The 25,192-nt window shown below is 44.2% G+C and overlaps 1 protein-coding gene across 3 annotated transcripts in view; it reads left to right on the top strand.

The window, feature by feature from the left end:
• The window catches only part of PIR (pirin), a 492,836-nt gene that overhangs the window by 171,410 nt on the left and 296,234 nt on the right, over positions 1–25,192 (top strand). For all 3 annotated transcript variants that reach the window (XM_078657706.1, XM_078657705.1, XM_078657704.1), the window contains exon 5: positions 16,672–16,878. In XM_078657706.1, coding sequence (XP_078513832.1) covers positions 16,672–16,878 — 207 coding nt within the window. The remainder of the gene's footprint in view (positions 1–16,671; positions 16,879–25,192) is intronic.

Genomic DNA, 25,192 nt, shown 5'->3' with positions numbered 1-25,192 from the left:
AAACTTTAATCTTAATGAGAAGGTTGGAGGTTTTTAAATTCAATTCAGGCCACCCATAGTCCCAGCTGTATATTGTTTTATGCACTTGCACTGCTCCCACTAATCATTCTGAGGATATCAACTTGATTTTTGAGCCATCAATTTCAAATTCCTTCGCATTTACAAAATGTTTTCAAATCTTTCATTTTATATTTGCTTCTTTATTTATATATACTTTAGTAATCTGTTAATATTTTATTTTCTCAGCAGTCTCGGATACCCTGAGTATGTGTTGCGGACCCCCATGGGTCTCTGGATCACAGGTTAAGAACCGCTGTCCCATAGGACTGCTTAGAATATAATTCCTCAAACCTGTTCTTCTCAGAATAGGGTAATTCCATTCAAATGCTGGTTTGTGAATTATGATATCGCAGACACTCTATTATCAGTCTGATCCTTTTACAGATCATTACTGCCAAGCGTGTCCGTCCAATGGTTTAATTAAAAGCAAATGAAGAAACAACTCTTGGAATTCACTGAATTGTTAAAAGAACTACCAGGTCTGGAACAAGATGTCCTTGTGACTTTTAGCTATCTGGCAACCTTATCTCTAATCCTTCCAAACCCGATCAGAGCCCCTACAGCGTAGATCCTGTGTTGAGAAGTGCTGTTTTCTAACTGCCCCACTGAACCCTAAACAGGGTTGTGCATTTCAAACGTCAGAGTGAGCATAAGGGCTGGCGCAGATGAGCTGAATCCAGAGTGGCACTTACTAACCCACATAGTTTTCTTACCTTGCATGTGAGCTGTAATGAATGTGCAATAAATGATTAATGCAACTTCGTGCATTATATTTTATTTATTTACTATTCTGGTAGTTACAATCAATTACAATTGGGAAGTTTTGTTTACCTAATATTTATTGTATAAGTTCTCCATTTATTTAAAACAAAACGAAAAAATCTTTATTTACTTGTACCAAATTAGTATGGAGACAATGGTTTATGTTGTCCTGTTATGTTGTGCCTGTTGTATTATATTTCTGACACTCGTCTTGCAACAAATTGCTCCGGGCTTTATGAAAAATGGATTGAAGGACCATGAGCCACATTGAAATGATCGTTTGAGTTCCAATTAACGCTAGAGTACTTCGGTTTGAGTAACACACCTGCTGAGCCAATTTCACAAATGTGCAAACAGAAGGAAATGACGAACACACCAGAAACAAATTAACATTACTCATGATACTCTGAAACAATGTGTAACATTCGAGGTCACAGAGTTAAAAGAGATACATTGCTGCTCATGGTGTAAATGCTTTTGTGGATCTTTATCTCTAACTTAGTTATTTATTTTAGAATGGGTTTAAAACGAATAGTGAAGTGTGGTGACCCCATTATCACACGTGTTTGCTCATTTTTAGGGCTCGGCTGAACGCGCGGAAGCGCGTCTCCGCCGAGAACTTATTGTGGCCGTGTCTCCTTTCCAGGAGACATTCCTGGCCGCGCGCATCGCCTTGGAGGCGATTCGAAACGAGCACGCGCACGCGAACGCGCTCGCTGCATTCTTTCAGACACACACACAAGCGCCCATGCACGCACGCACGTACATACAGGCCCCCCCACGCTGCATTCTCTCACACACACACAAGCGCCCATGCACGCACGCACGCACGCACGCACATACAGGCCCCCCACGCTGCATTCTCACACACACACACAAGCGCACATACACACTCGCACGCACAAGCGCACCACCCCTCCCGCCTACAACACTGCTTGTTACTATAGCGATCGCACAACGCTGCCCAAAAACAAACTGAGGAAACCAGTGGGACTCGATGCAGACATCGGCAAAAGTTAGCGTATTCAATGGCGAAAGCGGCCGAGGGCAGAGCGGGGCTCCATGGCACGCAACAGCATACCGTTATGTTGCAGAGGACGGAGTAAGTAGCGCAGCCCCTTTCTGCCCCCTCAAGCAGGCAGCGGCACCCTCACCTACCCTCACTCCCGTACTGCTTGCCATTGTTCGCTCCCATCCTGAACTCGTAAAGGAAACGTAGGGTACATGTTGCTCCTAGCCCGGCTGCCCCGCTCGCCTTCAATGCAATATCCAAGAGGCTTTCCTGAAACATCCAAAGAGATTTCCTCCGGCACCCGAGATCCCTATAGCTCCTCTGCCTTTGGAAGCGCACTTTCTGTTTCCCTTTGACATTACCGTAATACTCGAAGTGGGCCGCCTCTCGCAATTCTGCTCCGTACCGAAGGAATGCAGCTAACAGGCACTAGCGCAGAAAACGTCCAAGATTTTGAGATAAAACATGTTGTGGTGCGGACCAGAACCTCTTTGATATAAGCTACTGTTTCTTGTAGAATATGAAGCTTTAGACTAACTGCTTGACTGCCTATTGTTGGCGTATGTTTATCTTGTCAATAGCATGTCCAAATTACAATATTTCACACTAGGGAGACATAAAATAATTTGTGCTTAACTTTAGTACATGTAACACCCTAATCTCGAGCCATTCCAACAAGTCCCTGCCCTCCACCCCACACCACCATGGCCTCCTATCAACCGGATACAGCATACACCATTATATCGTCAAAGTCTGGTATAGCAACAGAGATTCCAATTTCCTTAACCAGCTGCCAGACAGACGCAGCTGTTGCCCTACCTCCGTATCCGTTAATAATAATGACATTTCCCTGCAAGGCCTTAGGAAACAGCGAGCATATCCACAAATTCATGTGCTCGGAACCCTTACTGGAAAAATATTTTCTATCCATATCCAGAGGGCAAAATGAGTCTGACCAGTATCTAGCAAAAGCAGTGTAATCCATTACTGTGGTTGACCGTGTGTGTGACTGTACGTGTGATTGTGTATGCTTCTCTGTCTGCCTCATTGTGTGCCTGTCTGCGGCAGTGCCTTCTATCTGTGTGTCCCCGTTTGTTTATGTGTGTGCGTTTGTGTATATTCACCACCGAGGATGTTATCCAGAATCTTTCCTCTCAGCCTGGCGCTCACTGTTTCCTTCTCCTATTTGTCGGTCCCGTCTCCACAGTACTCTCTCTGGTTGATGCAGCCCTTTAACGTGTAGCGCTTTAGAGTCCCTTGAGGCGCTGTACAAAGACCGCGTGAATTTATTTGTGCGATTTTATATAGCGCAAACTTTACCCGAAGGTGTCAAGATAAGATACACCGAGTTTTCCTGCTTTCAGTTTGCTGCGCTGCTTTGTGCAAGTGCCCGAAGCATCTGCGACCGCTATATGTCATGCCATAAACCTAGCGACCTTTAATAGGATGCAGGACATTACCTCCTCATTACACCCCCCCCAAGTAATCACTTAATGAGGCCGCCGTGCCTTCCAAAGACCGCGTGAATTTATTTATGCAATTTTATATAGCGCGGACTTTACCCGAAGGTGTCAGAGCGCTTCACAAAAGGACCAATAGTGATACACGAGGAACAAAATACAAAAACAAACGAATGATATGTGTTGCGGGCAGTTCAGTGCATTCTCCCACATACCATACACCTGGGGCTAAGGACAGCTCATTGCCTAAAAATGTTTCGACATTCACGTGTTAAATTAATCATGTCATGTACAATGCTAATAGCTCTAACTTTTGCAATGCCGAGACCGTTGCATTGTAAATGCTTGTTAAATGTGTTTTTACTATCAGTGTTTTGGTGGCTGTAAAGGGGCACGGGTGTTACATATTCTCAAGGGGTTGTATTACTTTGTTACTGATGCTGTAAAACAAAATCATGCAAGTGCTTTCACTGTTAGTTGCAAAGTGACCCCTTTTTTGGGTGGTCACTCCCAGGTTTTTATGTTTGTTGGAACCCACCTTAACACTGGGACACTGCTACTCACTGCCTAGTGTATTTGCTTTGATCCTAGTTGAAGTTGGTTTAAAACCTCATTTGCCATATTTAATTTTACTATAGGGCCAATGTATATGGTGTAACAAATGCACATATGGCACGTAAAATTCAATGTTGCATGCCGTCTACTTTGTGACCCTGAAAAGATGACACAGGCCTCTACTGAGACCTGGGTCTCCTGCAGGCTGCAAACTTCCATGTTTGCAAAAAGGCCTGTAAAAATAACCTCTTCTACATGCCTAAAACCCCACGTGGGCTAAATAAGTCACCCCTTGTCAGAACCCTTTACAGAGGGCCACACAGGTGTTACTGAGCACAACAGTGGGGATTGAGCCATTTTATTTATTTATTTATAGGCACCCAACCCACTATGGATCCTGATCAACTGGGCCGAATATCCTCACTTTGTCTAGGGAATGTTGTCTTTGCGCATCTGTCAGGAATTTAGATAAGATCTTCTTGCCTTGACTACCCTGACAATCACTCTCCATCCCTACCCCTTTCACTTCCTCCAGGGAAAGAACATGCCCTTGTCATACACTGATGGGCCAAACTGAGAAAACAAGCATTAGCAACGCCAATTGATCTCTCCTATGCAGCAAGAGCTGTTGGCCTTACCAATGTGTTTAACCCATGTTGTACACCAGCGTGGCTGCTGCTCGGCATGGCTAAGAGTTAGTGGCGGAAGACAGAGGTGTGGAGCAGACTGTCTTAGAGTGGAGTGCCATAGAGTGCCGTGTATTGGAGTGGCATATGGTGGATTCGAGTGGAGAGGTGTAGAGTAGAGTGGACTGGTGTAGATTGTTCCAGAGTATAGTGGGGTAGAGTGCAGCAGCATAGAATTCAGCAGTGTACAATGCAGCGCTATAGAATGCATTGGAGTAGATTAAAGTGTTGCATGGTAGAGTGCAGTAGTGCAGAATACAATGGCGTACAGTTCAGTGATGTAGAGTGCAGTGCTGCAGAGTAGAGTGCATTGGCGTAGAGTAGAGTGGTGTGGTTTTTCGTATAGTGGCGTAGAGTGAAGTGGCGTAGAGTACAGTGATGTAGAGTGCAGTGGTGCAGAGTTCTGTAGAGTAGAGTAGAGTGCAGTGGAGTGGCATAGAGTCAAGTGGACTGGTGTAAAGTGCTTTGGCATAGAGTGTTGCAAAGTGAGTAGAGTGCAGCGGTGTAGAATTCAGTGACGTACAATGTACCATCGTGGAATGCAGTGTCGTAGATTAGAGTGATGCTTAGTAAAGTGCAGAGTACAGTGGCATAGAGTACAGTGGCGTAGAGTGCAGTTGAGTACAGTGGCATAGAGTGACAGAGACAGTGGCGTGGAGTGGCATAGAGCGCAGTGGTGCAGAGTGGAGAGATGCAGAGTACAGTGGCGTAGAGCGATACAAAAGGGGATGATGGACGGAGCGTTTGAACAAATCAAACACTCACCCCCAGTCAACTGATCTGGGTTTAATCCATCACCATTATTTAGTTCACTCAGCCACCCCAGTTCAGACATGGCTATATGCAAATCAGTCTGACCCTGTGCCTCGTGGGAACAGTCCAGCCCGAACTGCCAAGCCATGTCTTCCCTGGACCGGAAACAAGCATCCTGGGACCGGTTTCGGATTCATAATCCTCATCAGCCAGGCTATCTTGAATCCAGTGGCCAAGTGAACAAGGGACTCACGTCTGAGCATACCCTGCCACACTTAGGGCGAACAACGCAAAACAAAAGGGGATGATGGACGGAGCGTCTGAACAAATCAAACACTCACCCCCAGTCAACTGATCTGGGTTTAATCCATCACCATTCTTTAGTTCACTCAGCCACCCCAGTTCAGACATGACTATATGCAAATCAATGTGACCCTGTGCCTCGTGGGAACAGTCCAGCCCGAACAGCCAAGCCATGTCTTCCCTGGACCGGAAACAAGCATCCTGGGACCGGTTTCGGATTCATAATCCCCATCAGCCAGGCTATCTTGAATCCAGTGGCCAAGTGAATAAGGGACTCACGTCTGAGCTTACCCTGCCACACTTAGGGCGAACAAAGCGATACAAAAGGGGATGATGGACGGAGCGTTTGAACAGATCAAACACTCACCCCCAGTCAACTGATCTGGGTTTAATCCATCACCATTCTTTAGTTCACTCAGCCACCCCAGTTCAGACATGGCTATATGCAAATCAGTCTGACCCTGTGCCTCGTGGGAACAGTCCAGCCCGAACTGCCAAGCCATGTCTTCCCTGGACCGGAAACAAGCATCCTGGGACCGGTTTCGGATTCATAATCCTCATCAGCCAGGCTATCTTGAATCCAGTGGCCAAGTGAACAAGGGACTCACGTCTGAGCATACCCTGCCACACTTAGGGCGAACAAAGCGATACAAAAGGGGATGATGGACGGAGCGTTTGAACAAATCAAACACTCACCCCCAGTCAACTGATCTGGGTTTAATCCATCACCATTCTTTAGTTCACTCAGCCACCCCAGTTCAGACATGGCTATATGCAAATCAGTCTGACCCTGTGCCTCGTGGGAACAGTCCAGCCCGAACTGCCAAGCCATGTCTTCCCTGGACCGGAAACAAGCATCCTGGGACCGGTTTCGGATTCATAATCCTCATCAGCCAGGCTATCTTGAATCCAGTGGCCAAGTGAACAAGGGACTCACGTCTGAGCATACCCTGCCAACTTAGGGCGAACAAAGCGATACAAAAGGGGAAGATGGACGGAGCGTTTGAACAAATCAAACACTCACCCCCAGTCAACTGATCTGGGTTTAATCCATCACCATTCTTTAGTTCACTCAGCCACCCCAGTTCAGACATGGCTATATGCAAATCAGTCTGACCCTGTGCCTCGTGGGAATAGTCCAGCCCGAACTGCCAAGCCATGTCTTCCCTGGACCGGAAACAAGCATCCTGGGACCGGTTTCGGATTCATAATCCTCATCAGCCAGGCTGTCTTGAATCCAGTGGCCAAGTGAACAGGGGACTCACGTCTGAGCATACCCTGCCAATTTAGGGCGAACAAAGCGATACAAAAGGGGATGATGGACGGAGCGTTTGAACAAATCAAACACTCACCCCCAGTCAACTGATCTGGGTTTAATCCATCACCATTCTTTAGTTCACTCAGCCACCCCAGTTCATACATGGCTATATGCAAATCAGTCTGACCCTGTGCCTCGTGGGAACAGTCCATCCCGAACTGCCAAGCCATGTCTTTCCTGGACCGGAATCAAGCATCCTAGGACCGGTTTCTGGCTATCAGCCGTCTTCAGCCAGGATAGCTTGACTCCAGTGGCTTAGTGAGCAAGGGACCCACGTCTGGGCATACCCTTCCCACATAGGGTGAACAGCAAACCACACAAGATGATGGAAGGAATGTTGCACAATGGCAAGACATTCACCCCCAGTCACAGATCTGGGTTTAATCCATCACCATTCTTTAGTTCACTCAGCCACCCCAGTTCATACATGGCTATATGCAAATCAGTCTGACCCTGTGCCTCGTGGGAACAGTCCATCCCGAACTGCCAAGCCATGCCTTCCCTGGACTGGAAACAAGCTTCCGAGGACCGGTTTCTGGCATTTCAGCCGTCTTCAGCACGGCTTGCTTGAATCCAGTGGCAAAGTGAGCCAGGGACTCGCGACTGAGCATACCCGGCCAACTTATGGCGAACAAAGTGGTACAAAAGGGGGTGGTGATGGATGGAGCATCTGAACCAATCAAACACTCACACCCAGTCAACAGATCTGGGTTTAATCCATCACCGTTCTTTAGCCCACTCTGCCGCACCAGTTCAGACATGGCCATATGCAAATCAGTCTGACCCTGTCCCTCATGGGAACAGTCCAGCCCGAACTGCCAAGCCATGCCATCCCTGAACTGGGGTGCAGGGGTGTAGTGCTGAGTGGTACAGAGTAGAGTGGATTCAGCTAGAGTTTATTTGCATAGAGTGCAGTGGCATGGAGTGGAATGGAGTGGAATTGTGCATAGCAGAGTGGCCTAGACTGGACTGGACTGGTGTAGAGTAGAAGCATTGACATAGAGTAGAGTGGTGCAGAGTTCAGTAGAGAGGCATAGAGTGCATTTGAGTAGAGTGGAGTGATGCAGACTGTAGTAGAGTGGCGCAGAGTGCAGTGGCGTGGAGTGGTGTAAAGTGGAGTAGTGCAGATTATAGTGCAGTAGCATGGAGTGATGCAGCGTGGAGTGACGTACAGTGGAGTATGCATGGTGCCATTACAGACAATACATTTTCAATTGAAATTACCATTATATTTACACAGACATACCGTTTTACTCTGATAAAAATATACAGTGCACAAACGTTAATCTGTAGAAATGGCATCACCTAATGTATTGAGTTGTTGCGATCATATTCAAACCCATTTCAGAATTTACAAAAAAATGCTCTATTTATGCTCTCCTAATTCTGATATAGTATGAGTGCTAGAAAAAAAATACATTTCCTACCTGCAGTATCCAGCAACATTGTCACAAAAATCTTATTTGGAAGCCAGAAAAAGAAAAGTAAATACCAAGTTCCCTTGGAAGACAGAGTCGACATTTTAACTCTTTATTTGAAGGCATAGCAAATGTGACAAAGGAGGACAAGACTTACATACCTGTTTGCAGGAAGGAGCACTCGTGGAAGAATGCAAGGAGAGGTAATTTGAAAATTCTTTGCTCCTTGGGAGGGATGAACTCACACTGGACACCCTAAAACAAATTAATGTAAAGAAATAAGGCTACCTTACTATCAATGATAATCTGCAAATCGATATAAACAATAATGATGGTTGGAAAGAACCAAGGCAATAACAACTATTTATCAAAAAATACAAAATGTAATTTATTCAATTTTTAATTGAACGCCCTTTATTATGCATTCACTCACTTTCATGTCTGTCAATCATACTTTCATACATACTCAAAACAGTTTAAAAACATTATTGAAATAGAAACAAGTTCAGTGAAATAGACAATTAGACACAGTAAATAGAGGAGAGATTCCGAACAAACACAGTGGCACAAAATCGAATGACTGGTAGTGTTCTACGCACGTTTCGGCACACACGGGTGCCTTCGTCAGGCAGGGGGCCACAGTTCTTTATATCGATTTGCTGATTATCATTGATAGTAAGGTTGCCTTCATTCTTTACATTAATTGATTTTTCCCTACCATATGGAACCTCACCTATGTAGTAGGGGGCCTCTACTTGTACATTCTAAAACAAATAACACCAGGAAACAGAAGGCCAGAAAAAGTGATTTACAAACCCCAAGCCAATGGTATGGAACAGGTGGAATGCATACCCAGGGAAGCTTTCTGAATGTCCCCAAGATGTCCTTAGCAAACCAGAAAGCTGCACTGTCCGGTAGACTTCGACTTATCAGTGGCTTATAAAGTCCTTCGTAAGGCAGGGCCTGGTTCCTGTCAGCCTGATTTGCTAAGCATGTCCCTACATTTAATCTTAGATCAGGCCACTTGAGGGACGTCGTGGTCCCCAGCATTGGGGACACCAGACTGTGAGGAAGATCATTCTCGTACCTGACAGCTACGTTTTGGAACTCCCTACCGCTTGAGGTAAAGAAAAATTGGAACTGTCTTACATTCAGGAAACTCTTCAAGATCTGGCTTTTCTCATTACAGCATTTCCAGTCTTCTTTTCGACTGTTTTTTCCCTGGGAAGGCTTTCCAGCTCTAAAACGCTTATACAAATTAGTGCGCTTTATAAGTCTGTTTTCATTAATTCAGTGTCGTTTTTTTTTGCTCAGAGATCTTGAGAGCAGTTGAACGTGACTCCAGCAGCCAGAATATGCAGAGCAGGCCTTCATTATTCCCAGACGGGTCAGGGCCCACTTTGAATAGGGCCAGTGCTTAATTTGAGCCTGTGGTTTCCGGTGCGCGTCAACGGCACTTAATTGTCAACACTGGCACTTATGGCAGCCCGCTACATGGTGGGGTTGTTTGTCTAGTTTTGTGATGAGTACAACAGTTTTCTAATAACTCAAAATGGATTAAAAATGGCTAATACCTGCAACCCAAAGCTGCAAGAATAGCATGGGTGGCAGGTATTAGTCATGGATAAACTGTCACACTTGTAGTGTGATTGTTAGTACCTGTGTTGGTTCTGTCACTAGAAGCGCTGGATGGGGCAATTGGTGGTACAAGCTGCAATTGCCTCCTGACGAGAGCCCTGGCCCCTTTTTTATTTTTATTTTTTTACAAATTGAACATAGATTATGCCAGAGGGGACTAGGTCCCTTAAGCCTCTATAAACTCGGCACTTGTGGGCCACAGAGTACATATTGGGGATAGTGTAAAATTGAAAACACTCCGAAGCAGTAATTTCTCGTGATACTTCAATGAATTTTGGAATTAACAGAATATTCTTAAGTAGGGCTCAGGTGGAGAAACAATGCAGGTGGTTTTGCTGAAAAGCCAAATAATTTACTTGAAAGTGAAATTGATTGTGAGAAAAAGATTGCGATCTGCTAATCGCAAGGGCTTGTGCAGCATGGCTCCCTTGAATTGGCAAAAAGCATAGTTGCTTTTTCAGGACCGCTCTGCAGCCATCCAACAGTTGTTGATATCTTTTGTGTAATCCAAATTAAACTTTGATGGCTGTGCATTAAGTAAATTTTGTTGTTCCTGGGTATCTTCAAGATCCTCGACGGTGAAAGACACTGTTTTTTACAGTCCCTAAGGAAGCTTGGGACTGGAGTGAGCACTGGCCTATGTCCGCATGATTAAACACAGATCAGACATTTTATCAACAGCATAGAAGAAGAGCTACAGTCAAAGACTGGTGGATCAAGGATCCAGCCTGAGACCAGAAGTTGTACAAAAGGGGGTGGTGATGGATGGAGCATCTGAACCAATCAAACGCTCACACCCAATCAACAGATCTGGGTTTAATCCATCACCGTTCTTTAGCCCACTCTGCCACCCCAGTTCAGACATGGCTATATGCAAATCAGTCTGACCCCGTGCCTCATGGGAACAGTCCAGCCCGAACTGCCAAGCCATGCCTTCCCTGGACCGGAAACAAGCTTCCGAGGACCGGTTTCTGGCATTTCAGCTGTCTTCAGCCCGGCTTGCTTGAATCCAGTGGCAAAGTGAGCAAGGGACTCACGTCTGAGCATACCCTGCCAACTTATGGCGAACAAAGTGGTACAAAAGGGGGTGGTGATGGACGGAGCATCTGAACCAGAGACCAGAAGTCAGCAGAAAGGCTTGCTGTGGTGGCTACAATTATCACTTAGTACACAAGCCTATCCAGAGCCCATCCTGATGGCCATAGCATTGACTTTAAATACTGATACTGGAGGTTCGGATTCTGGTGATAATAGGCTCCCCAGATTCACTTGTAGGTGTGCAGATGATACGATCTGACAGTGATGATAATCACTCTAGAAATGTGGTACTGCCAATTTTGACAATGTCACAAGTTATGGTGACCATATTGTGAGTTGATATAGCAGAAGTCCTGTAGCCAGAGTTTATTTCTGGGATGTGACGACCAGCAGAGCAGTATTAGTTTGCTGGTTTCCCTTCCACTTGTGCGCTCCCTTTTCCTGAGGGAGTTAAGGTTCCCCTTTCTTCCCTTATCCAATAGTTGCCACATTGGGCTTTAACTAGGTCAGAATAGTTAGTTTTGGGCTTAGGTGTGATCCAATCTGGCCCAGGAGTAAGCTGATATGTTTGCGGGACTTAGGTAAGTCTATAGGGTGATTAATACTGTTAATGGCATGGCAGCTGGTATGATGATCATGCTGGGTAGAGAGGGACATAGATTCCTTGGAGTTGCGGAACTGGACATATTTACTAGGTGAGTATTTTTCTGGGTAACAATTGAAGGATCTGCTCCAATCATATTGTTTGATGGTGCTATCAAATGATTGTACGTCACAACCTGGAACGTTATGGGCAGAAGAAATGCTTCTAAAATACATAACTTAGGAGACATAATGATATTTTTCCCTCATGCAAGAAATGCACTTGACTAGGTTGAAAAGTGAATAAAATTGAGATACCGGTGGGAAGGGTAGCTGTTTAGCGCATCATATTACTCTTACTCACAAAGAGCATTATTGTTGGTTAAGTTGGGCCCCCTTCCTGATTAGGAGGGAGCGCACGGACACAGAAAGGAGATATGTCTTACTTGAGAGACTGATGCATGGGGCTCACTCCTCACTTAGTCTTTATGCACCAAATGTACTGCTGCCTGCATTCTTGGATCACCTGCATGTTGCTGCGACACATGCACCAGAGCTCTTTGATAGACTTTAATTGTGTAATGAATCCTAGACATTTGTGAATTGGTCTAGGGGTTAGTGTTTGACAGATGTGGGGCGAGCTGCACATTCTCTCTGTAGGGAATATATTTTTCACCTATGCTTGACCTTCACACTGGGCTGGACATGATCTTCTGTTCCCCACAGCTCTGACGGCTCTTGCCATGCGCTGAAAATGCATGCAAAGCAATTTGTGACCATAAATGCACTGTTGAGATCACTGCTTTGGGTAAGGCTTTTTATCCATGTTCCTGGTTGAGGGCTGCAAGTGACAGCACTTGAGATTTATCTTCCAAGGGCACTATTAAAGGGAAAACGATGAACCTGTGGGTGATACTTGGTTGAAGCCTTTATGGTCGACATAAGGGAGATCTGAGTTAAGACAATGCATGGTGGCTGTATGGTCTTGAACAGGGAGCTTGCCCCCTCGAGGATTAGCTTAGGTCCCTTGCATGACTGTTTGTCAATCAATCAGATTCACTTGAGAAACTCCAGCAGATGAGGTCTTGTCATTCTTAGTTACTTAACACACCACGTCTGTAGTACTGTTGGGAACGCATTGCCAGGCTTCCCTCAGAGACAGGCAAGTCAGGTTGTTCAATAGCTAGACTGGCTCGAACCAATGATAGCTATAATAAGATCTCAGCACTGGTGGTGATGTATGAGGACCTGCTGCATTTTCAGATGGTCACCAATTAAATCTTGGGAGATTATTCTCATTTAAACTTGCTCCCTGAGGCGGTGGATGAGATGATGCTCCATGGTTTCTACACTGGCCAATGCAAGGGATCAAATAAATCTCTGAATACTATTCTCACGCTATTCAAAATTAAAAGTACAATAGCACAGTTGGCATCGGAGAAGATTCCTGATGGCAATAGTTTATTCGTGGAATTCTCCACCACCTTTCAGGAGTCATTGACACATTCCCATTTGCATGATGTGCACTAAGCAGCTAGAGTTAAGCGATTTGCCCATCTTCCACCCGAAGAGCCATTATAGTGGTCTTGACTAAACCAAACCTACACACTGGTTAGCTCATCCCGTACTTACAATATTCAATACTTAATTGAGCCTGCAGGTTTCTTGGTTAGATTTTAGCCATATGGTTAGGGAAGGTTTTGCCTTGGTTGATCCATTGGGACCCAAGTGCGTTTGTCCCAGCAGTACTTTTGCGAACATACAGAGACTTTCATATTTTAGTTGCGCATGTCCAAAGATTTCCAGAGCTTAGCTGAAGCTTGTATCGCCTTAATAAATGCCTTCATCGCAATGAACTGGGGCTACTGTTTTAATGTCCTCCAATAAATGGCTCTTTGAAAGGAATATGCGGCAGCCTTCTATATTAGACTAGCGTGCATTAAAACCAGAGGAATATGTATTTTTAATCTTGGCTGGTGCAGAGAGGCACACCTTAGCGCTGCCCCTTTGCAACATTATAATTTGCCCTGATAATGGAGTCTTTGGCGAATTACTTGGGATATATGGGACATACATAGATAGGATCAACATTAATGGAGAGATTCACTCCTTATGTGCAGATGATGCCCTTTGTTCACGTTCTGTTCATTATGAACTGGAAGCAGTGATGAATGAACTGTCTGCTGTTATTGAAATTTCTCAGCTGACGGTGAATATTAGGAACTCTGCCTGTTTCCTTTGGGTATGCAGTATACAGTCGTTGATAGCTTTGGTGGATGAGGAATTGAAATGAGAAATCCGCACTTTTCAATACTTTAGAATACACATTTACCATCAGTCTTATTATATAATCTCTGGTAACATAATCAATGCCCTGAGAGCAGCCCATTCTTCAGTCCATAATAGGCAAAGTAACCCTATCCAAAATGGTACTTTGGCTGAGATTGTTTTGCTATTTCGTTACCATCTCTGCAATCCTTACGCAAAAGTGTTCAAAGACCTTAGCATATAAGATGGCTCTGCATAAATTATACCAAGCAATAAATGAGGGTGGTATCAGCGTCATGGGTTTCGAGTCCTTTTATCTCACAGCACAACTCAATGGATGATCCATTGGCTGCGGCCTGAAAGCACTATAGGGACATGGTTTATTAGTTAAACAGAGGGACATGGTTGGTTGCTGCTGCCCCGTTTGCTGAACCAGGCTTTACGCTTTATCTCCAGCCCTTTGGCACACCTACAGGAATCTAACATTCCAATAAAAAAGGAGGTACAGGTAAAGGGCTAAATTCCGACAAGAGTTCAGAATTTTCCTTCGTTTGTTTTCCCAGTATTACTCCTTAAGCATTGACGCGTTTCGGTGGTATATGTATTATTTAACCACCTTCATCAGGACAAAAATAAATGCTTCCCAATGGTTCTCAAATATTATATATCATTCATTATAGGTCAGGGGTACTCTGCCTCCTTTCCAGTCTCACAAGATATTCGTCCAGCGAACTATCTCTTCGAAGTTAAAATAGTATTGTCCTCCCAGTTTGTCTGGATAGTGATAAGGGGACAGCAACACTTGTATTCTGCGTTGTTCCTATGCTGCGTAGCTAGCAACATGTGCCAATATAAATCCGTATAACTATAATTCTGTAGTAATGGGACCACACACGCGGTATGGATATGGTCGTGTACATTCACTCTGTTGGAGTTTGTAATTAAAATATTATTGCTAATGGGCAATCCCTAGATACGGGAGTCATTCGTCGCACGTGATGATTGCAGAGTGCACTCCCTGTCGGCGCTAAAACAGAAGCGTCCCGCGTGTAGGCAAACGTAGCTGTTTCCAGCTTCTGTTTTAGCGCCGACAGGGAGTGCACTCTGCAATTTTACTATTTTAACTTCGAAGAGATAGTTCGCTGGACGAATATCTTGTGAGACTGGAAAGGAGGCAGAGTACCCCTGACCGGCAGAGTACCCCTGACCTATAATGAATGATATATAATATTTGAGAACCATTGGGAAGCATTTATTTTTGTCCTGATGAAGGTGTTTAAATAATACATATACCACCGAAACGCGTCGATGCTTAAGGAGTAATACTGGGAAAACAAACGAAGGAAAATTCTGAACTCTTGTCGGAATTTAGCCCTTTACCTGTACCTCCTTTTTTATTGGAATGTTAGATTTATATTTTGTATATAGTGTTCCGTTTTGTATATGTTTCCCATTTTTAACAAATTATAGTGTATGGTAATAAACTGTGCAGATCTACTCTTATTATTGTGTTTTTACTTAAAACCTTTTTTAATACTCTTTTTGTATTGCTTCCTTGTTATGATTTGACATTGTTGAGTATTTATGTGCATGTTGGTAAGAATTTGCCTTTCTACAATAAATTCACCCAAAGGGAATTTTATTTTGACTTGTGTCAATTGTGGAACCCTATCCCTTTGGTCTTGGGGTCCCTCTCTCTTTTACTAGAAACACCTACAGGAATCGCTGGGGCAGATAAATCAAGAAAGCAGATGTAAGAGCAGTAATCGCCCCAAGTAACACTTATGGGGATTTGTAGTTTCTGCAAGGTGGCAGAAAGGGTGAAAAGCATAATCAGATGCTGATCTGAAATGAGTGGGTGACCTTTATGGATCTGTGGCCCTGAGAGATGTGAGGGATGAATATAATGATCCACCAACTGGACAGTTTCCGACCCATGCTTCAATTGGTCTGGGCAGCCAAATTAAACGGAGTGTTAGCAGTCGAAAGTTGTTGCTAATTTAGTGATTCCCTGTCTACTTGCATTGAACAACGTTAATGGGTTAATCTCGTCCCTTTGTTGGGTTATTCAGTGATCCATCGGATCTGACGTGGGTGAGCTGAAAGTGAAATGGAAATCAAGCCTGGGAGAGGCATTGTTGGAACGCATTTGGTTGTTGACCCTAGAACACACTTCTCAAAGTTCTGCTGCTCCAATGAAAATCTACTCACGAAATCTATCTGGCACTGAAGAGGTCAATCAACCCAATTGATCACATTGGGGTCCCACAAGCCCATCCCAAATGCAGAGCTATGAAGCTTTATTCTATCACATGATGTGTCTGCACCCAGCAGCTAGGCCACTTTGAAAATAGGTGACAGACCAGACATCCAGATTAACTAACAGGCCCCTCTCAAGGCAAGTTCCTCTAATTGCAGGTTTATATGAAATATAAATGTGAACATATGTGAAATTGAATGTGAGACCATCATGCTGTTTTCTTAAAAATCCAGGACAGTCGTATTGTAGAGATCTTATAAAAGGTACCACAGAATCATATGTGCATTTCCCTTGTGTTCTGATTATTTCTTTGTCATCTGACTTTATTCAAAGCTATTTAATTAAGAAAATGTGTGTCCCAATAAGCAAACTTGTCCTATCATATTCAGCAGTGTACACCCTATGTGAATGCCGCCTTTCGTCTATACGATGATTGAACGTATATGTATTTTTTAAATACGTTTTAATCGTCTACATTGTGGGGAAAACACTTGTAGTGAGGGAATTTTGTTTTCCAGGTCATCTTTCATATATAGTGTTAATTTTTCTTTTTTATAGTGGATGACAGCTGGTCGTGGAATTCTTCATGCAGAGATGCCTTGCTCTGAGGAACCTGCTCACGGTTTGCAACTCTGGGTCAACCTAAGAAGCTCTGATAAGATGATACCACCAGAGTACCAAGAATTGAAGAGTGCTGACATCCCAAAACCTTCCAAGAATGGTGTGACCGTAGCTGTCATTTCTGGCGAGGCTTTGGGTGTCAAGGTAACTAACTCTTAACTTTGTGAACCCTCAACACTCCTTTGTAGTTGTGATAAATTTAGGAAACTATGTTTTATCCTTTGACTGAACCTCACACCCTCATGTTTTACAGGCTAGGCTAGTAGTTGCACAAGAGTGGGCCACACCTGCACCTACCCCCACACCAGTCTTTGCGAATTAGGCCCTTGTGTTTACCTCTAGGAGCAGCACAGCACTTTCTTGAAAGAGGGTACCTGCTTTTATGGCACCTTTTTGAGAGGCTACAGCCTGAGGCTGAGGCTGAGGGTCAGTCTGAAGGACAAATCTCCGGGATCGATATTTCTCAAATTTGCTGGAGTTCAGTAATATCTTTATGGCTATTGGCACACAGAGAAATAAAACTCTGCGATACAGCACTCTATACTAGTTCATCGGATACCTTTCCTGTTCCTAATTCTAGCTCTCGGCTGTACAGCACTAACAGTCTTCTTCCCTTACAGCTTTATATCTCAGCAGTAACCTGCCTCTCTTCTGCAGGTTGCTTCTCCTCTTGCCTGAATATCTCTCTCTGAAAGTCTCTTACTTCTCTAGACTTTTGTAGTTCTGTCTGTAACTTCAAAATTCTGCACACTAACACAACACTATCTGGGGGTGTATGGGTAACTGCAGGATCAGGGAGGTGACTAACATTGAAAGAAAGGATTGCAGGTAAACTACTGCACAGGTGCTCCCTAGCGATCATGTTACTGGGCCTATACAAACCGCATTCCCAGCATTGGTCTGAGGTGGACTCTTGTCCTATCATTATCACAGCCCTAGCACTGAGACTTGTGCAAAACACGCATACCTGACCTACCTGACTGTTCGGGCTCCTCTCAAACAGTCTGTTGACACAGCCTCCATCTTTGCCTCATAAAGCCCAAGTTTTCCGTCATTTTTACTGGCATTTAATAATAATGATGTGCGCTTATTCCCTGGTAAACAGGGCACTCTGAGATCTGTGGACCACTGCTTACTGCAAATGTTAGGCCAGTTCTCCAGGGCTTGTGTGACTCAAGGGAAGTCATGAAGTCCTTGTAACAAGTTTTGCAGCTGTACTTGGAAACGCAGCCAGTTGCTACAGGTAGCTCATTTAATTGCCAAGTATCGACTCATCGGATTTGACTTTCAAGGGGTAGTAAAGGTGAACAATCCCGTTTTACTCGCGGAGGGTGGTGTGTGGCAGAACACGTAGTTCAGGCAGAACATGTATAACAACAAAATTATTTTCCAATCAGTGTTATCTTTTTATTAAAGAATATACGTTTCTTTATTATGTATGAGATAATATGCTCGTAACTTCAAGACTTCGTTATGGCTGTTCAAATCTCCTAATTGACTGTAGTATAATCATAGTCCATATGTTATGCATCTTCTGTACTCAGCAAGGGGAAAATGCATGTGGGAAATTAGGAAATACAGTTAGGATTGTGTTTAACCTTGAAGCCAAGCACAACTTCTGTTTGTGAACAAGGACAATATGTATGAATTGTATTGTCAATGGAGTTCTCTTACTATGACGGTCATGCGCTCTGCAGGCGGGATTGACTTGGCAGCGAGGTAGAGGAACCACCATGCAGTCCAGCAGCAGCACATGCAAAGGCTCACTGACAGGAGCAGCCTTCGAGGGTGGTGCCAGCTCTTTCTCATTCTCATGCTGCTGATAAGTAATGCAGGTTGGCTACAGTTTCAGTATTCGATCCTTCGCTGCTGCACTGATCTCGTGGAGGATAGCATGAGATTCAGAGGGATCGCAACTTCTCTGGCTGCTCATGATTGTCACAATTGGATGTGTCTTCATTCATGTCCAGGGTCTCACAGCTGGTAACGAACTACAATTTGGAATGCCAAGGCAGAGTCACATGCCACCTTTGCGCCTGCTGAGGGTCTGGGCGGCAGGTTGTTGCTCCAGGAGCAGGTACTGATAACATTGTTGGGACCACCATTTGTAGGTGACAAAACAGTATCATACATAAGCCTCAAAACGTTAACGGTTTCGGGTTCTTGAGCATGCCGCTGAAGATGATCAGCCTCTCCTGTCAGCTGGGCAGCAGTGCGGAGACTCCATTGTTGGTCTGACATTTCAACTTTCAGTACTAAATTAACAATGAGCATAACCAGAGCTAAGGCTCCGCTGGTGCAAGGCAGATTCTCTGTGCTCCTGGCAGTCTATCGTCTCCATAACCAGGGCTCAGCAGGTTAGCTTTTGTCCTGTGCCTGGTGATACAGTACTTATTAGTCAAGCCACACATTGAGTCTCTGGTTCTCATCTCTCTTTACACAAGTATACAGAACTTTTACAAGTCCAGTCAGATTGGGAAATAGCCCTAAACATTTAGGGGGCAATGAGAATACCGCCTTTTTTAATTCAGAGTGCTGCTTCTACAGGGCAACAGGTTTCAAGTGAAACTGTCTTTAAGAATTGCCCTCAGACTACTACTTTCCATCAACACAAAAACATGGGTTCTGGGGGATGGACAGATAGTCCAGCTGCTCTATAGATGGTGTGCAGCATTACCATTGACTTTGCGCCATTCATGTTTTTTGGGCATGCGTATAGATCCAGTTGAACAAAAGGTATCTCCATTAACTTTCTCTGGGATTATGATCTGAGCTAAACATCTGCTCTACACTTAACATTACAAACAGTTCTATTTGAAGAGGGAAATTAAAAAAGCAGCAATGGGTGGGGTTGCAGAGAGAAGGGAACCCAGAAGCCCTCCCTATATCTAAACCCTCTGCAGCCCCCACAGAGGCTACCTATATATTGGGGCATGGGTACCCACCACACATTTTCCCAAGCGCTCTCATGTAGACTTTACATACAATTAGGGGACTCATGCTGGACCTGCTCACAGATTTACCAAAGAGAGTTGGTCGTCTCCCAAGTGTGGTTCAAATATTGAATCCGGAAGAAAGACAATAGCTAAATATGTATCTAAAAAAGAGATGCCCAATTTACATTTTACCAAATTGTAAGCCTTTAACACCCAAACCATGTGTTTTTGTTCAGATTTGTATGTTCTCTGAACTAGTCAGGATAGTGAAGAAGATGACAGCAATGAAGCAGACTAAACACAGATAAATGTGAGGTAAACAGTTTTATGGAAATTGTGGGAGACAAACCAGGAGCAAAAGCATTGTTATTATATTTCCGAGGCACTTTTAATTACGTTCAGGCAGCCTGGGATAAAACACAGACTTTAACATTGATTTGCAGATACACTGGATGGGAGTATAGACCGTTCGTCGATACACCCGGCTTTTTTGTAGGCTCATCCGAACCCTAGGAATATGGAGGTGCATACTTCATCTCCCAAGTTTAAGCAGAACATATCTTCCCTCAGCATTGCCTGATATGGAATCTAAACTTCAGGATGCTGAAGGATGCTTTTGATTTGGGTGTCTATCTCAAACTGTGTGCTTTGTTGTGAACGGCATCTCTAACTCCTATAGGGCACGCGCTACTGTGCTCTACAAATGCCCTATACCAAACTGGCTGTTCCAAGCCTAAAAGGGTGCATGGCACGCATCTATTAATGGTTTGTTGAAAAACAGAATGGATGCAATTGAGATGTGTATGTAAACAGTCTTAGACATAGTTGATGCCGCACCCTGTACTAATGGCTGTCAAGTGGCCTTCAATCCCCGATCTGGATGAGATCCACATGTTTTTCCTGGTATGCAACAATTGTTGGAAATGCCATTGATGGGTAAAGATTTTTTGTCATGAAAACGGTCCAGAGACTGTGCATCAGCAGTACCGAAAGTTTTGATGCTATAGTCATCAATTGAATGGGTCAAGGTACATTTTGAGATGTGTAGGTAGAGAATTGAAGCAACTGTCTTTATCTTCCTCTACCTCCTCCTGCTTTCCCAACAACACCAAATCCTTACTAGCTGCTTTATTCACCAGAATCACGAATCTCCAGACTGGTGACAGAATGGGGATGTGTGGCTTACTCATTTCCAAATTGGGAGGACACTGCCGGGTTAGATTAAAAAATATTTTTACTCGCCTTTCTGACCTCCCTGAACTTTCCTACCTATCTCCCCTCACAAAGATTAAATAGATCAAACGTTTTGTTTCTGAGCCCTTTAGGTCCTCTGCTTAATTAAACCATTTTGGAAAATGTATAATTGGTGACAGTATAGCAAATTCTGAAGACCTTGCAAGAACAGGACTGGTTTGAATCTCTGCGTCGGCAAAATCCATACTTCCACATCTCCAACAGTACTTGCCATAGACAATGTCTCAAGTTTGTGGTGTAGTGTGAGCACTTCCAATTTGTTGGCCTCACTTTTGGGCTTGCTTCAGTGCCAGAGTGTTTGCAAAGATGATGGTGGCTGTGGTGCTTGATCTCCATTGCGAGCAGATGCTTAGCTGCTCTTACCAGGCCTACTGGATTCACTTGTGTAGAACTTCCAATCTACAGTCTCCTTTTTACATATCTGAGCTGTTCCAACAAGAAAATAAATCTTGCCTGATCCTTTTGCATAAACCTGAGTTCACAGGTGTAATTCTGAACTCAAATGTTTCACATGATTTACTTCAAGCCAAGAAGGTGAAGCACAAGTACTTTGACTCTTTAGATTTAATGACACTCTACATATTTCCAGTGGCGGCTTCTCCGCTCAAGAGGAAAACTAAAATGATAACGTATTGTTGTTATTTTAGTCTTCCTATTGTAGTCAGTGTCTCTCTGGCGGGGCAGGCCAGAGCAGGGGGAGGAGAGGTTTCCCTTCCCTAAGTGCGCAAGACTATATGGCCGGCCCTCTTGGGCCGGCCAAACAGTCCTGTACACATTGCATCTTCCCCACCAGGCTGTAATGCACAGCCTGGTGAGGAACATGCCCTGCCCCCCATTCCCTGTCTCAGCACTGATCCACGGTGCTCAGACCAATCACAATTCTGCATTGCAGTGTTGTGATTGGCTCAGGGGAGCCTGGGAACCCAGGTTCTTCCTGTTGCTGGGGCCAGACACAGGAAGAAGAGGAAGGAGGAGAGGTGCTGTAGCGAGGCAAATGTTTTTTTTTCTTTCTTTTTTCGTCCCTCCATCACCGTTACTCCCCCGCTCACCATCCGGGTCCGTTAGCAGCCGCTTCAGCAGATCTCTTGTTCTTTTTGCTGTTTGCCATTGGAGCCGATTTTGCTTCATTAAAGGAACCGATTTCGCGGTCAGCTCTCGACCATGATATTTATCCCACTGGATCTGATATAAAAACTAGTGTTTTTGACAACCCTGTGAGAATGCTAAACATGTTGAAAGGGGAACGTTTTAGACCCCTATAACTGCAAGTTTCTCTTAGGCCGGGCTGGGGAGGTCACTTAGAGCACAACTTCATCAATAGTTGATAGTTGACTCAGGAACGCAGCCATTACATAAGCCTTCTGGAGGATAGAGCATTGTGCCTTGCAGTCAACGGAACATGCAACAATGTTTTACACCAAAGAAAAATAGGTTTGAGGGCCTTCTTTGAAGAAGAGACTGGCATGCGGTTATGAGCCATCGACAAATGCTTGGGTAGTTAGGACTCTGTATAAGAAAGTGAACTGTCTGGCAAGGTGTAGCAAATCATAAGTGGGTCTTTCTTCAGGAGGTAGCTTATTTCATCTTTCATAAATGAAGTCCACCAGATAGAACTCTGTTTGTAGCCACACTAAGCATCAAATGTCACTGACATTTTTCACTACAGTTTGTAGTGAAAGAATGTATGAGAATGCAGTGACGTTCAGCTTTCATTGCTCTTTCCTTCCAGTTTCACAATTTTACAAAGGGCTGCACAAGGTACTTTAATCCAAAACTCACGTAATTATGTTTGCCCCAGATTATTACAGATGTCCTTGGTACCCAGACTAGCCACAGCTAAGTTACTTATCATCATAGCCTCTGCTACGGACAGATAATCTCCTCCTGCGACAAAGCGAGAGATAGCATCCTAGGTTGCTCAACCTCATTCTACATGCCTGGAACGTGGAAGGTTACCCATAGCTTGTTGTCTTTGTCCCCTGAAGTAATGCATATTCTTCTGGTGGCTTAGAGATCTTCTATAAAACAGCCAATTTTTGTCAATAGACTTTATTTTGTAAATAGTTCCCTTACATACACGTAACCAGCTGCTAATTGAAATGGGGAATTTTCTTTTATTTGGAGCCTCACTAGCACAGAAGGAGCAGGGTTTAGAAACCATAACAAGTTGGCTGCTATTTCCACCTGTCTATTGTCTCTAGATGAATATTTTCTTCACAAACTGCATATGTGGTGGCTAGCTTCATGAAAAACATACAGAACACATTTTTCATCAATGCCTCTCCTTGACTCTCCACTGAATTTGAGCTTCATATTGGCCATCCTCACGAGCGCTTCAATTGAACCCATGTATTCTAGCCCACAAAAAGGTGGTATTTTTGTTAGCCGTCACTTCAGCAAGGAGGGTGGGAAATCTGCAAACCCTTTCAGTTCGAACCCACTCGTTTTACAGTGTTTTCTAAGGACCCAGTTGCATTGTAGGTTAAACCCACTTTGATACCAAAAGTAATGTCACAGTTCCATCCACTCAAGTGATATCTGCCTGTGTTTTCCATCCCACTCACCCCTTGAAAGAGGAGTGGGGGTTTGAAAGGCTGGACTACAAAAGGTTGTGTGTTTCCATACATATGAAATAAGAGATCTTAGGTAGATGGCAAACTGTAGTCTATTAAGGACCTACGTTGATAAAGCAGTTTAACACAGATCATTTCCTAGTGTCTTTCTTTCTGCAGCAAACATTGTATGAGCTAGCTTGAAAGGACCGCCATCTGACTAGTATCACTATACCAGAAGACTTTGGGTAGTAGTGTTCTCTAAAACAAGGGAAACGTCCGCACATTCAAAAAGCAGTTATTTATACGTGTAGTATTAGCAATTAATAAGTCTGAACTTGGGTGCTCAATTTACCCTCAATACACCAACTACCCAGTGGCGCTGATTGCACACAAAGTGTGCATTGGCTGAACACAACAAATAAGGGTTTTAACAGCACACCTCTATCAATTTCCCACTGTAATCAATGTAGTTACAATAGACCTGAACATAGAGACACTCATAAGAAATTTTTCTTGTAAGAAGGGATCCGAAGCATGCGGTGATCTCGATATTCTTTTATTAAAAAACACTTCAATAAAAGTTTCAGCACACAGCTTGCCGGCACGTGTTTCGTCTTACAAAGACTTTTTCAAGGCAGGAAAGTTGTAAGTCATATGTCCAAATGTCCGGAAGAAAAGAGTTGATCTCAATTGTCACTTGAGTGGCGTGCAAAGTAATCACGCTGTCTCAGTCAGTAGTGCAATCAATATTAGGTCCTATAGTGCGTAGGCCAATCCAGGGTCCCGAAATACAGGTAAAAGATACCAACAGGTAGTACAGGAGTAAGACGTCACCTTACAATGGTAGATATTCGTGGATCTGTTGGAACCCTTGTTTTCAACAAGAATAGGAAATGCACGATAATGCCTCAGTGTATAATGTAGTCCTGTCATAAGTTCTCAAAAGCGTCGCCTGGTCTAAGGAACCACATAAAGTGAGAGTGGAACCCCACAATTCAGTCGGTCAGGACAATTAATACGTCTCAACCTAATCCACAGTCGAAACCTGGGGGACGTAGTAACGCTCCTTTCCGCCAAAAACCCTTGCGGCAATAGAGGCGCGAAATATGTTGACCGTTTTATAATATCCAGGCATTCTGTGCCTTTTGGGATTAGACTCAATTTATGAGTTTTTATTCTGTCAGGGGTGCCGTTACATTGATAACCGTTTTAAGGTCACCCTGTGTCAGTTTTTATCACTATGCACAAACTTGTTACCCTCAGATAGGACCCCTGCACCCCACACACCCTCATGCACCATCTGGCATGCCTTAAAAGATCTCCGAAAAAGCGACCCTTCGGGGGACCTGTTGGGAATTGCAGTGCCGGCCCAACAAGGAGCATATGCCCGATGATGAAGAATGACACCCCTCTGGGTGTGTGAGGGCAACAGGGGGCAAGACGTGTTCGTTCCCCTGATAGATGGGCCCGTTCCCCTCTTGTACTCCTTTTCATCTCTTCTTTTATTTTGAAAGTGTATGGGTGACTATATGCACCCTGCCTCTGGAACAGTGTCCTTTTATGGTTTTGGCGCAGTCAAGGTGGCAGCATGCTTTGGCTCTAGGAGAGAGCCTGTAGCCAATGCCGGACGCACCGCTTCGCCTCCAGCAAATCGGGCGCACTGTTGCCAAGCGCCATGTCATGCATAGGAAACAGGAAGCGCACTGATATGGG

The sequence above is a fragment of the Lissotriton helveticus genome, chromosome 8 (genome assembly GCF_964261635.1).
Source record: "Lissotriton helveticus chromosome 8, aLisHel1.1, whole genome shotgun sequence".
Lineage (NCBI taxonomy): Eukaryota > Metazoa > Chordata > Amphibia > Caudata > Salamandridae > Lissotriton > Lissotriton helveticus.
Note: the sequence above shows the minus strand (reverse complement) of the source record. Positions and strands in the feature narration are given on the sequence as shown.